The sequence below is a fragment of the Patiria miniata genome, unplaced genomic scaffold, assembly GCF_015706575.1.
Source record: "Patiria miniata isolate m_02_andy unplaced genomic scaffold, ASM1570657v1 HiC_scaffold_24, whole genome shotgun sequence".
Lineage (NCBI taxonomy): Eukaryota > Metazoa > Echinodermata > Asteroidea > Valvatida > Asterinidae > Patiria > Patiria miniata.
The window spans coordinates 14,013,161-14,028,533 of record NW_024037063.1 but is presented as its reverse complement, the minus strand read 5'-3'; the positions used below and the strand labels follow the sequence as shown (position 1 = coordinate 14,028,533).

The 15,373-nt window shown below is 39.5% G+C and overlaps 1 protein-coding gene across 1 annotated transcript; it reads left to right on the top strand.

Annotated features, from left to right (window-relative positions):
* The first annotated feature begins 9,650 nt into the window (after positions 1-9,650).
* LOC119731599 (histamine H2 receptor-like) lies at positions 9,651-12,104 on the top strand. Its single transcript, XM_038204794.1, has one exon. It carries the CDS (start codon positions 10,022-10,024, stop codon positions 10,973-10,975), a length of 954 nt encoding a protein of 317 aa, XP_038060722.1. The 5' UTR covers positions 9,651-10,021; the 3' UTR covers positions 10,976-12,104.
* Positions 12,105-15,373: the final 3,269 nt, after the last annotated feature.

Genomic DNA, 15,373 nt, shown 5'->3' with positions numbered 1-15,373 from the left:
GGGAGGGGGCGTGAAGCAATATGCTCGTTGTCTACATGTACAGTACATGTATTAGAAAATCGTGTTGTCCATTGAAATGTTTCAAAGCTAGTTGATATTGCTAAAATATTCAATTGTTTGATGTAGTGATTGATCGATCGATAAACTAATCAATTCAATGTGGTTTTTGAAAATTAAGTGGTTTTGTTCTATGGATTTGACATTTAATGAAGTCGTTTTGTTCTATGGATTTGCCATTAATAGACAATATAAATCTAGTTTTCCCTGAGCATAAGATACCTTTGACATCAATTGAAAAGCCATCCACGTTTGTCTTATTTTTGGCCTTTAATTCCTCTAATTATATTTCCAACGCGGGAGACCATCGCTTTTTCACAATGAGCATTCAAGTCTCAACGAAGACAAATAAATTGGCAGGCCATCCTTGAAACCCTCCATTATCAGCTTATGAAGTGACATACGTCAGCAGACATTGAGTATAAAAAAAGAGTCAATTTTTTAGCTGCCATGTTACGTAATTCTTGTTTTGCCGTTGCAGATTTCCCACGTGAATCTGTTATACAAGTTAGTGCAATCAACTTTTAATTTTATACAGAACAATAATTAATCCAATTGTACTTTTCAAGTTACAGAATTTTAAACACAACTACCGTTTTAAAAGTATTGTTCACGGATCACAAAAAGGTGTGCGTTCTTTCAGCAAAACGAAAACAAATCACATAGGGATCCGGATATGCATGTGTGTGAATTGTTTTCGTTTTGCTGAAACAACGCACACCTTTTCTGTGATCCGTGGACAGAACTTTAAAATGGTGGTTGTGTTTAAAATTCCGTAACTTGAAAAGTACAAGAGTGATTTGAATTATTCTTGTACTAAAAGAAAGCTTATGAATTGGGCTTAGATTTTGAAAGTGATACATGCAGAACTTCACTTAAACAACAGCCCCGACATTTGGGTTTCGTGGTTTTTGTTTGTTACTCACCCTGTATAATTCCAAGGCGAGAGAGCATAACGTTTTTTTTCAAAATGAGCATTCGAGTTCTTACAAAGAGAAATAAATTGGCATGCCATCCCTGAAACTCTTCATGGAGAGAATGTAGTATCCAGACGCCAATTCAGCGGTTGTGTACAAAGTCTATGGAGAGTCAAAAACATTTTTAAAGTATTACTTAACAAAATTGGACATGTTTCTCAGTCCCAGAATCATATCTTTACAACAGTTTTTGCCATGGCTGACCTTCATTGAGATAATATATGATGAAAAGTGGCGTAAGGATGCAACATTCTTTCCCTCTTCGTTTTTAGCTTGAAATGACACGTAAACAGACATCGCAACTATTGAACTCGTTATGAGCAAACTGACGCGTACATTATATGCAACGGATAATTTTCTTTTGCATTGATTTAAGAACTTACAATGTTAATTTTCATTACTGTCATTGATTTGACTTTTTAACCTTTGTTAGCATTGAATAAGCTGAAAAAAGTGGCGGATTTGATACAATTGTGTGAGTTTTGTTTTTGGTTCTTAAAGTTTTATCCTCCAATCGAATGTCAAAGATCTACTTGGATGTAATTTAAAGCAAATAATGAATGTTTTGCATTCGTGCAATGGTGAGAATATTTTCATTCGTTGAAAGATGGAATGCTCGCCTGGTTGAATGGAACATTCAATCTTTTAACTCATGACAATATTCTCACCATTGCACTCATAAACATTCATTATGTGTATACCAATCGGGGTCAATGATCTTGTGTTTATCCCCTGGGATGTACTTCTGCCATTATAATGAGCTAATGATTATCAAGCAGGTCTCAGTGGAGCTGGGAAAAGCCAATTAGACCCTATTAAATGTATTGATCAGATCATTAGTGGTCCGGTAGTCCAGGCATGGAGCTTTTTGTAGCTCCAGGGTCCTGGCTTTGATAGCTGCTGTTACAGATTTCCCTCGTGAATAAATTTACGGTGTGCAGAGTGTGACATTTTCTCTTTTCCCTGTTGCCTTGTTACTTTGTAAATTACCATTCAAGTATCATAAAATATGAAAGGATTGTTATTTGTTGAGTACAGGTAGTTTGCTATTCATAATCACTCATAGAGGACGACTGCATTAACCCTGTGAGCTGCGAAGGGGCTCACGCGCGAGCCCCTTTTTTTGTTTCTTAACTTTTTTTTTACGAAGCTATCGCCCAATTCCCTTGAAACATGTAATCCTAAGGCCAAAAAAAAGTCTCCGGTTTCTGGTATGGAGCTTGTCCAAAAAGTGGTGCGGCGACGCGGCTTTTTTTTTTTTTACCCGACTTTTTTGCTTCAAATTTGCTTCAAATGTCGGCTGATGACTGCAAATGGTGTCCGACTAAACTTAGTGCAAATATATGGGAGTCCAGAGAGGCCACATAAAGCTTATTCTTGATCATAACCCCATCTAAAAACACGTTGAAATTGCGCAGCAGCAGAATTCCAGTCAAACCATTGAGCTTGGCGGTTTTGAGACATCATCTTTCATTGAAAAAAAAACTTTTTCATTTTGCCGACGCGCATGGCTACGGCGACGCGCGCGCACAACAGAAACCGGAGACTTTTTTTTTGGCCTAAAGTGAACCTTGTGGTTTGAGATGGTATGGTCGCTTTTCTTGTAGGAGTTCACTTGGGGGTCAGCCGCCCCTGGGAAAGTTGGGCCTCCAGCCAGGAGTGCATCAGAATTTCAAACTCGTAGATGTCAGATGTAACAGGGACAGGAAAAAGCGGACCTCAGATTTATAGAATGATGTTTATTGGGAGGGCAGACTGAAGTAGGGGGAGGCCTCATGTGACGCTGCATGGGGGCGCTCCCTTTCTTTTTCGTTTTTAATATGGAAACGAATCCAAGTGAAAAGCTACCACAGATCTGGATCGATTCGAAAACAGAGCCTGGATCTGCAAGTGCAAGTGCACATTGTGTCCATGCATGCCTCGTAGATTCCGCTTCACTACATCGTCACTCTAATAGCAAAATCAGTCCCAACAACCTCTAACTTTCTTGATGACTATTCCAACGCCAGACAAACTGCAAAAAGAAAACGGGGAAAATTTTGATTCATTTATAAAAAACTGAAATTAAAAATCTTTTGGTAGACAGTTGGAGGACGTTTGCACCGATTTTAACTTCTGAAATTTTCTTCAAGATCCAGAGTTACTAAGTTCTGAATGCCAAATATTTTTTATTAAAGACAAAATTCAAAAACTAAAATTTCAAACCTAATTTAGGCCTACTTTATTCTGTTGTGACCTGATCGTTATTTATAAGCTAATATTTGCAGTTACTGCCATGTCCGTACTTGGGAGTAGGGTGTTTGGGCGGGGGTCGAAGGGTTTTGGAAAACCCTATGTGCGAGTAAATATATAAAATAAGGTCCTCATTTCTTTTCTTGAGGCGGACGTATTTTTTCTTGGCCTAATAACGTACAACAGTAATCATACCAGCTTGTATTATGAATAGCGCCACTTGATAAAAGATGTTATCAGCCTCCCCGTCCTCCCCCTAACCCCCCCCCCCCCCACCCCACCCCCTTTGAATTATTTTGCAACGTCCAGTGTGGTTTCAGGATTTTGCAATTTGTAAGACTCATCCAGGCGCGTATCCAGGGAGAAGGCCGCGAGGGCACGTGCCCCCCCCCCCCGGTAAATTTTGTCCAAAAAAAATACTACAAGTACATGTATATAATTATGCATGTATATGGCGCCAATAGTCATCGGGCCTTTCGGCGCCGTGATTGCAATTTCCACATGGTACGACAAATTTTGAAGGTGGATTCGTCATTTTTTCTGTAAAAAGAAATAATTATTGTAGATGATGACGTTGAAAAATAGACATCGAGAATTGCTGCCTATCCCGGCGTCTACGTTGAAAGTTTCCTCGCAGGCTTGCACTTTGTCTTGAGAAAGCAACACACCGCTTTCCGTTTTGCCAGAGCATGTCTGGAGCGCTAAAACTTGCCTTGTGGCAATAATTCCTGATTATTTTTTTCCTAAGACCAAGCAGATCCCTTTTTAGTACCAAAGTTATCAGATTTCTATTCTCAGCAACGCGTAGTAACGTCAAAAACCCAACTTTTGCAGTGAAGATGGAATTATGCAAAGGGTTACTATACTAGGCATATACAGGGTGCGTAAAACATAAAGGAAACCCAAATGGCAGGACAAATTATTTAATTAAGTTCTGCATGTAGCACTTTCAACATCTAGGATATGAAAGCCCAATTAATAAGCTTTCTTTTTGTACAAGAATCATTCAAATCACTCATGTACTTTTTAATTTCTGTCATCGGATCACACAAAAAGGTAAGTGTTCTTTCAGCAAAACGAAAACAATTCACATACATCCCTAGCCCTATGTGAATTGTTTCGTTTTGCTGAAAGACGTACCTTTTTTGTGATCCGTGGACAGAAGTTTAAAACGGTGTTTGTGTTTAAAATTCCGTATACCTTGAAAAGTGGTTTGAATGATTCTTGTACTAAAAGAAAGCATACGAATTGGGCTTTCAAATTCTAGATTTTGAAAGTGTTACACGCAGACTTCAGTTAAAAAAATGGTCCCGACAGTTGGTGTCCTGTTTTTTTACTCACCATGCATAGAGAAATAATTTGGCAGGTTTAATATACATGTAATTTCGAATCTATATAGGGGAACCAAAAGAAACACAGTGACAAGCCTGTAGACTTGCGTCACCATTATACTTTACAGGAGCATTTTAACAGACAGGGAAGGCGTCCGATACGGTTCGAAAATGAATTTACCCCCCATTATTGCGCGATTTTAGGCTACAAAGTTGTAGCTTTTCCGTTCAATCCGCAACTTGTTTATTCAATAAGATAGAATAATGTTCATTCCATTTCAAGCGGTTTCAGAGAGTCTGGTACGAATGCGGTTTCTAATTCTTAGTTAAAGCACTCTATTTCGTTAATGGTTTCAACATAAGGGTATGGTCAACATTTTTCGAAGGCCTATCGGTGATACGAAAATATGTTTTATACAAAGAATTTGATCTGATTTTTGTTATGTTTTTTTTTTTTTTAAATCATTTCCTCAAGGTGATCACTCCAATTAACAAACTGGTCACTTTGGTCTGCAAGTTCGTATTATGTTCTGTGAAAAAGCTGTATATCCCATAACACTTTCTCAAAAGTCATTTTAGACCCTAATTTACGTGTTTAATATCTTGCTGATGCAACTGCCCAATTTCATTGAACGTTATTTGTTGTGTTACTTTTGTAAACGTATGTGTCATGAAATTCCCGAGCGGGACTGAAATCCAAAGCTCAGGAAATTAAATGCGCAAGCTACGCAGTTTGGTGCCTTCTTCGCGTGAAACGGAAAATACCCTCACATTGAACCACGGAACAAGGAACAGAAAACACTTGCCACTTAACAAAGGTGTAAAAATGGACGAAATGTTGTGGTACAAAACTCATGATACGTGTAATGAGAACGCCCACTTCAACTCAAGGATGGACGTGAAATGACATTTGACATTTTAATGAAGATGGAAAAACAACGCTGATTCATCAGGTTTTTCTTATCAACTTGAAGACATATTGTCAGTGTATGTCTGCAAACTCATCAATCATTTTTGTCATTGAGGGAGGCTGAAATGCGCCATAATTTCATTTTTATCAATGCTACCGGATGATGAGGTTTCTAGTCATTATTTGATGTCATTCACATGAGGTGTCCAATCGGGACCAAAATCAAAACATTTGTTGAGTCACCTTAGACTTATTGTACAAATCTAAGGTGTTGCTAAAATAAAAAATTTTTAAAAAGGACAAATAGACAATGTCTAGGGCCTATATAATACAAACATGAAATGTTATTCAATAGAATGAGGGTAAATTTGACAAATTTTATGCACTTTAAGACTGGTTTCCGATCCTCCATTTCTGTCTGACTTCTAATGCAGGTTTGGGACGAGAAGCACACTATGCTTGAAGATTGTGCATGGTGCATATTTTTTTTCCCGATAAAAATACATAATTGTTTACCAAAAAATACCATTCTCAATCTCTACATTCTTTGAACTCATTCAGATGGAGTGAATTGAAAATTAATATTAAAAATGTATTCGTTCATTTTGTTTAATATGTTTCATTCTAGTTTTTTGACGAGGGTTTCAATTCAATATAACATTTATTTATATTCAACCATGAACATAATACAATTCATATAGCACGTACAATAAAGGAAAATAAATATAAATTTTGTATTGGAAAAACAAATAAGTAAAATTGTAAATGACAAAGCAATTAATTCAAGCCATAATAAGCCTAAGCTTGTCAATAACAGGTGCTAAAAGCATACTGTGACCACTATAAAGCAATAAATGAAACACAAAAATAGTAGTAAAACAATTGTAAACACATAATACTCAGTCAATAACAATGCAGTTAAACTGCATATGCAGTACATGTATATGCCATCAGAAGTATATGCTATATGCCCACTATGAAAGACTATGAACAAAACCGAACAAACACACACAAAAACGGAAGATTAAAAAAAAAATTCAGGGAAAATGTTGGAGGGGCCTACTGGAGTGTGGAAGCACTAATCAAATGTTAGGTACAAAAAAACCCGAAATACCAAAGTATACGTCAAAACAGTTTGGATCACACATCATTTGGTAGAACACTGCCGTCTTCCAGCGACAATTCAAGGCCACCGAAGTCCCAAATGTCAGGATCTCCGTTGATTGTTTCTTTTTTTCTGCTGGGGGCATAGGCCCTATACTAATGACATCGTCTAATCAAGACGACTCTACGCACGGCCTGTTATATAACGTCAAGGAAATTTCAAATCGGAGGACACTGAATGATGCTACCGCACACCTGCTGCCCCACTACGGCTAATTTCATGGAGTTGACGTTAAGCACAAAAAAGTTGATAAGCACAGTATATACTTGCTAAGCAAAAATAGGTTACCAGCTTCACCTTAATGTGGTGCATACTGTTTGTAAATGGTTCACGGCAGACGCCGATTTTGCGGACCTGCTTTAACTTAAAAGTAATTGATCAACATTTGCAAACATCATAAAAAAACTACCAAATAATTATGAAATATGTAACTTAATTACTGGACTGTAAGTGAATAGTCTCAAGAATACTTTGAAAACATTTTCCAGAATAGTAAAATTTTCGTATAAATTTCCAACGATGGTTGGCCAACCATCGTTGAAATAAACTGACTTTTTTAAATACTGGCCCCAATTCACTGAATTTAGTTAGTCCACATTTTGTCTGCAATCGGTTACACATCTCTGAACGGGTGAAAACCAGTTAGTCTGGTTCCCCTGACCTGACATTTCCCTGTCATCTAGAAATTGCTCCGTTTTGTCTGAAGCAGAGTCGGGGAACCAGACTACAAAAACAGCATTTTTTTCTTGGTTTTTCCAGCATTCAACACGAAACTTCAAACAGTTACAGGTCCGTGTCACAATATTTGCTATGAAATACTAACTCCCAAATCCGTCCATTTCTGAAATTACAGCAACAGCAAAAGTTGTACATTACCTGCAAAGCTAAAAGATTTGCTGTAGCAAATATTTGCTTAACAAAAACAGTACTAGCCAAACAGTCATGTTATCCATACCACATTTCAATGGTCCGTTGATTAATGCTGAACACATAAATTTGTGCTGAGCAGTTCTATGATATTTGCCAATGTGTAGGTTTTGCCAGCTATTGCAACACTTACATTACACGATTTCCCAATAACGACACTTTAGCTTCGTCCCTTAACATTGTTGAGCTCCACTTTTTATTTTAATTTCAAGTTTGCACCAATAAATTTAATTGTTGCGGTGCAGTGTCATTTAAGATTCTAAGTCGTCCAAGCTCGTTTGGGGAAAATTCATCTCGTATTCATCTCATTTAAATGCTTGGGTCATATGCTTCGGTCATTTAATCTCGTTAGTAGTAAGCTGAAATCATACAGTTTGATATGTTTCCAATCTGTTAACTTTCTTTGAATTATTACGTATACGTTTTGTGAAATTATAGTTTACTCCTTTTTTCTGAATTCCGTCGAAAAGGTCTTCTCTAACTTTATGAATCACCGTGAAAATCAGGCATGACATGCACGACACATTTTGCTGGGATTGTCCATTCCTGTAATTTTAAATAAAGGGCAAACGGACATAATATACTTCGTTTATGGATTAATCTTTTCAGGCGTTACAAAGAACATTCGACAGCAAGCATAAACATTAATTGGACAATTACTTCAAAGTGTCATTGTGATCGTCCTTCCATTTCCGCCTTCGCCATGCGAGGAATGCACGCACTGAATATAAAGCGCGAAAACTAATGAGAAAAAAATTCTGACTTATTTTTTTTTCAATTAAGCAAATTTCGCCAAACTGGGACGAATTAGAATCTGGACAATCGCGAATAACACGGCACCAAAAACGAAATTTGTTGATGAAAATTGGGCATCGGAATCAATAATGAAGGCCTGACGCCAAAGACAGTCTGGAACGAGATTAAAGCATCTTTCAATCAGCGGTGTAACCGTGAGATGGGGGGGGGGAGGTGTCGGGGGGGGGGGGGGTGCGCCTCGCGCCCCAGCGGATGTCCGTGCTCTTCCCCCGCCTAGCCTGGAAGTGGGGGTGCATGCACCCCATAGTTATGCCAGGCACAGTTCTACGGGGGGGGGGGGCGGGCTTTAGACCCCAAAACTTTTGTTTAGGCCCCCCCCAAAAAAAAAAATGCCCAAAAAGTTAAATATATAGCAGTATATAGCAAATATCAAAAGGTGACGTCACACTGTGAACTGTCTTTGCCATCCCCCCCCCAAAAAAAAAAATTCGTATAACCGACTAGGCGCGGATCCAGAGGATTTGTGTGTGCGGGGGTGTAATTATTTACACACCGGCAATCGTGGACGTAGGACAAAAGAATTGGGGTGCAGACAATACGTCCACGATTGACCAAACGTCCACGGTCTCAAATCGTGTACAAAACCAATGAGAGCTGTCGCTAAAAAGAGTACAAACAAAGGAATGAGGATTAGGGACAATGGGGCGTCCACGATTGCCGGCATTTACACACGTGTGTGCGAGGGTGTGGGTGTGTAACACCCCCCCCCCCCTTGAAAACTGTTGGAAATGTGTTACTAATAACGCACATGTCCACCAGAGGCGTAGCCATTCGTGAGAAGGGGGAACTTGTACACTATTAGGTATAGGCCTACATTGTAATATAGTTGAATGATAGCATTTGATGAGCGCTCCCTATTGAAAATATTGTAAGACCCCCCCCCCCTAACCAATTGGTTTTTGGAGGCTTCGTGTCCGGAGAAAAAAACAGGTCTACATTATTTTCTGCAAAAAAAATCTGCCCCCCCCCCCCTAAAATATAGGCTCTGGAACCGCGCCTGCGCTGCTTTCCATGGAATTTTAATGATGGAAGTGTTCAAGTATATCCGGGAAAACCTACTACCGCTAAAGACGTGAAGTACGTGCAGGCTTGATCACACCTTTACCGCCTTGATGACGTGCGTCGTTTGGATGAATTTTGATTCGTCAGTAGTCACTCCATCATGCATTATTCATTTGGTAATGTCGAAAGTATTCCACAGAGGTATCTGCAGAACTGTATCCTTTTGTGTTCTTTTTTTCTCTAATTAGTGATGAAGTCTATACTGCGCATGCTTAAAACTAACCTTATAATATAGACGCGCACGCAGGGTTGGAACAGTTACACCAGAACCTTTATTCATCAACGAGCATAAAGATTTACCACAATCTCCATTTTATGTTCATAGTCTTGGCAACAATTGGTGCATCTGTACGAGGTCTGAAGTATTGGCTGCTATCATTTTCACAAAACTGAGCGACGTTTTGGTGACGATTTTTTACGACATAGCAGTAGAAAAGAAACTTGTTCGACACAAATAATTCCAACTGCATGTTTCACTGACTTCTCTCGGTAATTATTTAAGAACAGACGCGCAATCCAAATCGAACAACCGAAACACCTCAAAATGTCTGGAAATGGCACTTCTTTGGACGCTTTCCGTTTTACAACCTGCACCGACATCATCTGCGGGCTTAAAGTTGCTACCATCTTTTTTATTTCTACCTTGACCACAGCAGGCAACCTGGTAGCTCTGATCACGATAGGATCCACACCCTCGCTCCGTAACTGCCATGGACTGCTACTCATGTCCCTATCCCTGGCTGACTTGGCTACTGGTCTGGTAGCTAGTACGTCTATGTACCCTTCGGTGTACAACCTGTGGCCCTTTGGTGATACCATGTGTCTGGTCGTGGCATGCATTGAGGCAGTCGCCAAGAAGGCTTCTCTACTGACACTGACATTACTGAGCATTGAGCGCTACATTGCCGTGACACGTCCTCTTAGATACAGCCGAATCGTCACCAAGCAGAAAATACTGGCTGGGCTGACTTTCTGCTGGGTCACTCCAGTCCCCTTTTTCGCCACTCTGTTCCTGACCCGCCAGATATTCAATAAGTACGTCTTTCTACTCCATGCCTGTACCATCACCTACCAAAGCCAGCTCTTGTCACTCACCCTAAACGTTGGCTTGTTCGTCCTGCCGAGTTTGGCCACCGTTTGCATCACCTCAGTGCTGGCCTGGGTGGGAATGAAGAAACACGCCCGTGCCAGAGCCCACATGATGTCCAGGCTTACCGAGCAAGGCGGACAAACGCGCAAAGCCATCAAGTTTTTTCGCATGTGCAGCATCATGGCGTTCACGTTCTACGCATGTTGGGCTCCTATTACCATCGTGGGCGTTGCCTGCGTCCTGGCTGATGTTCGCCAACCCTGGGGTGTGTTCTTCGCTCTGTACTGGCTCCAATTCTCCAACAGTCTTTGGAACGTCGTCATCTACTTCGCCATGAATGATGCATTCAGACATCGCGCCAGAGAGCTGTTCCTATCGCCGTTCGTTGCTCTGCGCAGACTGTGTTGATTAGTATAGGTAAAGACGAGCCAAATCAAGCACCGTACGTCCGGAAACTCAAAAGTTACCTCAGTTTATTGCAAGTCAAGTGCAGTTCCAAAGAAAAAAAACCCAAAAGTGCAGGTTTCAGTTTGAACAGTGAAACTCAGCACTTGGTACGTCAGACTTTTTCCTCATAGTACCCGAAACGGGTTCTGCACGATGTTCCCCAATACCTATATGTTACAGTCCTTAGGGTTATGGGTTAGATGGTTATAGGGTTAGGGTTAGAGTTGGGGAACATAGGTTTTGGGGAACGTATGCACCCCGACAAGCATTGACAGGAACCATTAGAAAAGTAGAGCGTAACGGGGACGTAATCAGATCGGGAAAAAGCGCAACCAAGTTGTGAGATGCAGATTAATGTGGCTTGACATGTAGGCAAAAATATAATATTATCGGTACCCTTTTTCTGAAGCTGCATCAACTAATAATTGGTCCTATTAAACATGATCTCAACTCCAAACCTTTTTTAACCATCCTTACTCTTATTCTTTGTTGTATGTTCAATTATTGATGAATTTATGATCATGAAAGCTGTGTTTTATGTATCATTTTACGGAGCATGTACCATGTCTAAAATTGAAAGATTGTTTATTAATGCACGACCCGACAATGGGTCTGGATAGGATTTGATGGATGTGGTAACAACTTCAAACTTTGTTTAAGAAACATGTACATGTAAACAACAGTCGAAGTGAACCAACTACGTCCGAGGAATCTGCGGGAGTTTCCAGTCACAATTTGGATTTAGCACGGCGGAATGAAATTTCCCGAGACTGTAAATCGTTCATGTGACAGCACACCATTATATTATAATAAAACGGCACGATAATTTGAATGTTTAATTGTCATATCATATTTAATTATTGTATTGTACAGGTTTTGTGTTTTTAAAACCTTGGGTTGTAATCACTGTACACTATCAGTAATTTCCAGTTGTTTAATCGGAGTCTGGCTAAAATTTACGAAATATAACGTTAAGATGTATTTGAAGTGTTTGTTCGATACACAATTTTCTATTTTGTTATGGCCAAAATTGCAAAGGTCTGTTATGTTAATGCCGTCTTTATAACCTCATAAGGCCAAAAAAAAAGTCTCCGGTTTCTGGTATGGAGCTTGTCCAAAAAGTGGTGCGGCGACGCGGCTTTTTTTTTTTTTTACCTGACTTTTTTTTTTTTTTACCTGACTTTTTTGCTTCAAATGTCGGCTGGTGACTGCAAATGGTGCCCGACTAAACTTAGCGCAAATATATGGGAGTCCAGAGAGGCCACATAAAGCTTATTCTCGATCATAACCCCATCTAAAAACACGTTGAAATTGCGCAGCAGCAGAATTCAAGTCAAACCAGTGAGCTTGGCGGTTTTGAGGCATCATCTTTCATTGAAAAAATAAACTTTTTCATTTTGCCGACGCGCATGGCTACGGCGACGCGCGCGCATACCAGAAACCGGAGACTTTTTTTTTTGGCCTAATGATTAAAGGTGTACACGGGATCTGGGGGCGGGGGCGGGGCAGGTTGCGCTGTCGTCCTCCTTAATTGTTCCCGATTGAGCACCACCTCCGGCCCGTGTAATTTTTTTTCCTAGGAGGGTAAGGGGCAATGTCATGAATAATTCAGTTTTTCCTTTGAATCATTGCAAGACTTAGGTTCTCGTTCTATTTTCCCCTTAATTTAAAATTATCTCAGTGATAAATTTGGAGAAGAAAAAATTGCTGATGAAAATGAGCAGCGACGACGTCGATTCGAACCAGGGATTTTTGTATCCATAGCTCATCTCGCTATCCACTAGGCTACTGTGTGGTAGCTTTAAAATGCTTTAATGTATTGTAACTAGTTGAGTAACTAACAACAATGCTGTTGATGTCATTGTCCGTTCTCATGGATAAACATGAATTATCTGTGACATTAATGGGTAAAAACGGGTGTTTCATTATTTCCAATTCGCATGTATAGTACGATTTTCTCCTCAAACCGAATAATTACTCTTCACTATTAAATCTACAATCTTATCATCTTTGTCCACTTTTGTATATAAATCCGTGGTATTGTTTGTCCAGTTTCCTTTGTGTTAAGTGGAGTAAAACTTACGTGGGTATGATGATGATCCATGCATGATTTGTAGTATTTATACAAAATGGTGGTTGAATGCAAAACAACAATCCTATCATAACAGCCAGCTAGGTGGTCGACGGAGTGCAACACGTCTGAACTGATTGAAAAGGAAGATACAACATCAAAAAACGAAATGATCAATTATCACGAAATACCTTACTGAATTGTTAGGGATTGACAGTCTAAAAAGCACCCTGTAAAATCGTGGCTCCTGGTGTGCTGACATTTTCAAGAAAAACTGTATTTTTCCAACGCTGGTCGGCCGACCAGCGTTGGAAAAAAACTGACTTTTTTTCAAAAACTGCTCTTAGTTTTTTCATATTTAGTTATTCCGCATTTTCTTTGCAATAGATTACACACCTGTGAAGGGGTGCAAACCTGCTAGAGTGATTCCTTGATTTTACAATTCCCCAAAGTCTTTACGGGGAACTGGACTACAAGAAAATGATTGGTTTTCTTGGGGTTTTTTTTCAGCGTAAACAAGCCCAAAACGTGAAACAAGTCAATATTTGCTATAACAAACTAATCCTCCAACTTATTTCTGAAAATTGCAGCAAAAGCAAATGTTGTACATTCCCTTTAAGGCAGGAGCTAGTGGAGATTAGAGTGGCGCAGTTAAACGTGGGCTTATGATTTATTTTCTCACATGTAATACGGAGACCATGTTATATCAATTGTTAACAGAACTGATGTTTTGGTCTGACACGTGATGCCAATTTTCAGCAAAAAGTAGGCCTAAACATCTTGTGTACTGCATATCTCTTGAAGTGTAAATGGTTCTTAAAAGTTGAACGTAAATTAGTGCACTCTAAAAACAACATTGGTTAACATAACATAACCAATCATTGGTTGAAATAACCAACAATCGGTTAATATGTACCAATGATTGGTTAATTTGTTAACCATTCTGTTGATCTGTTTATATGGGTTGCCTGTCGCCCGTCGGTATCATGACGTCATAGGTACCGTGCTAAATAAACTGCTTAGCCCACCACGGGCAACGGCACTTCTAGACAAGAATAAAGAGCTTTACCGTGACTAAGCCCATATTATGTCTCCTGCGAAAATGTCCCCCCCCCCCCCGCAACAAAGCGGGGTTGGACCTATAAATCAGAGTTAATAAGTTAAGGAAAATGTTCACCATGACCGCACCATTTGCAAACATTCAAAAATATGAAAAACTGTCAAAATATCATGAAATATCCAGTCCTGTCCTACTTAACATTGATTGTAAGTAAATAATTATGTTCACGCATCCTGTGATATTGCACCTAGTATGCTGTCATTTCCAAGAAGAGGAATTACCATCATTTTGCTCGCGATGTATACCCGAGTGATAAATATGCAGATCTCATGTATACAGAGGGGGACGTTTTCTCAATTTGTTAATTTATGGTGCCGTCAGATGTGAATTGCATTACGATTGGGAATACATTGGGGGTTTCAGGGCTCGTGGTCTTACACTCGAGTCCCCTCGAAACCCAAGTGAGGTAAACGAACCCATAAATGGGCGAATGGGCAAACAAAATCCCATGTGGAGGGATTATTTGTCAATTCAAATTATCTTAGAGCTTGTACTCGTGTTACTTGTCATCGTACATCTAGAATGTTTTCTTCGAATGTGTCTATTTATTCCTCCATGATAAAACAGGCTGGAAAATAAACTAAGTTTAGCACTTGTTGGACACCCCCCCCCCCCCCCCGGCGGCGCGGCCGGCACGTGTGCACGTGCCGCATAATTAATATGCATGTCTGTGTGACCGTTTTATCCGATTCTCGGCTAACTTTGACATATTTTTTGTTTAAAAAAAAACGGGATTGACAGAAAATTTGACAGAATGGATTTTTTTGGGCAGATTTAGTCTGGCAGAATTCTGCACAAATGGTATTTTGACAGAAACATAGCAAATTTGAAAAAAAATGGTACATTTGTTTTAAAAAGTTTCAATCCTTTGAAACAAACCCTTGCATAGTGCACAGGTTGGCTGGTCTAGGTGCTGAGGTTCACTGGGAAACGGACTTCGTCACGTGGCCGGATCCGCGTTTTGCCCGAAATTTACCAATAATTTCACATCTATTTATGTGAGATTGTTTATTATGTAATTTGAATCTTAATTAAGGCAATAATACCGATCTGCATGCGATTTTAAGTGTTTATAGTGTATTTCGAGTAATTCTGGGGAATTTGGCAGATTTTTGATAAATCTGACAGATTTTTGAAGTGCATTTAGCAATAGAAGAATTTGGCTCTG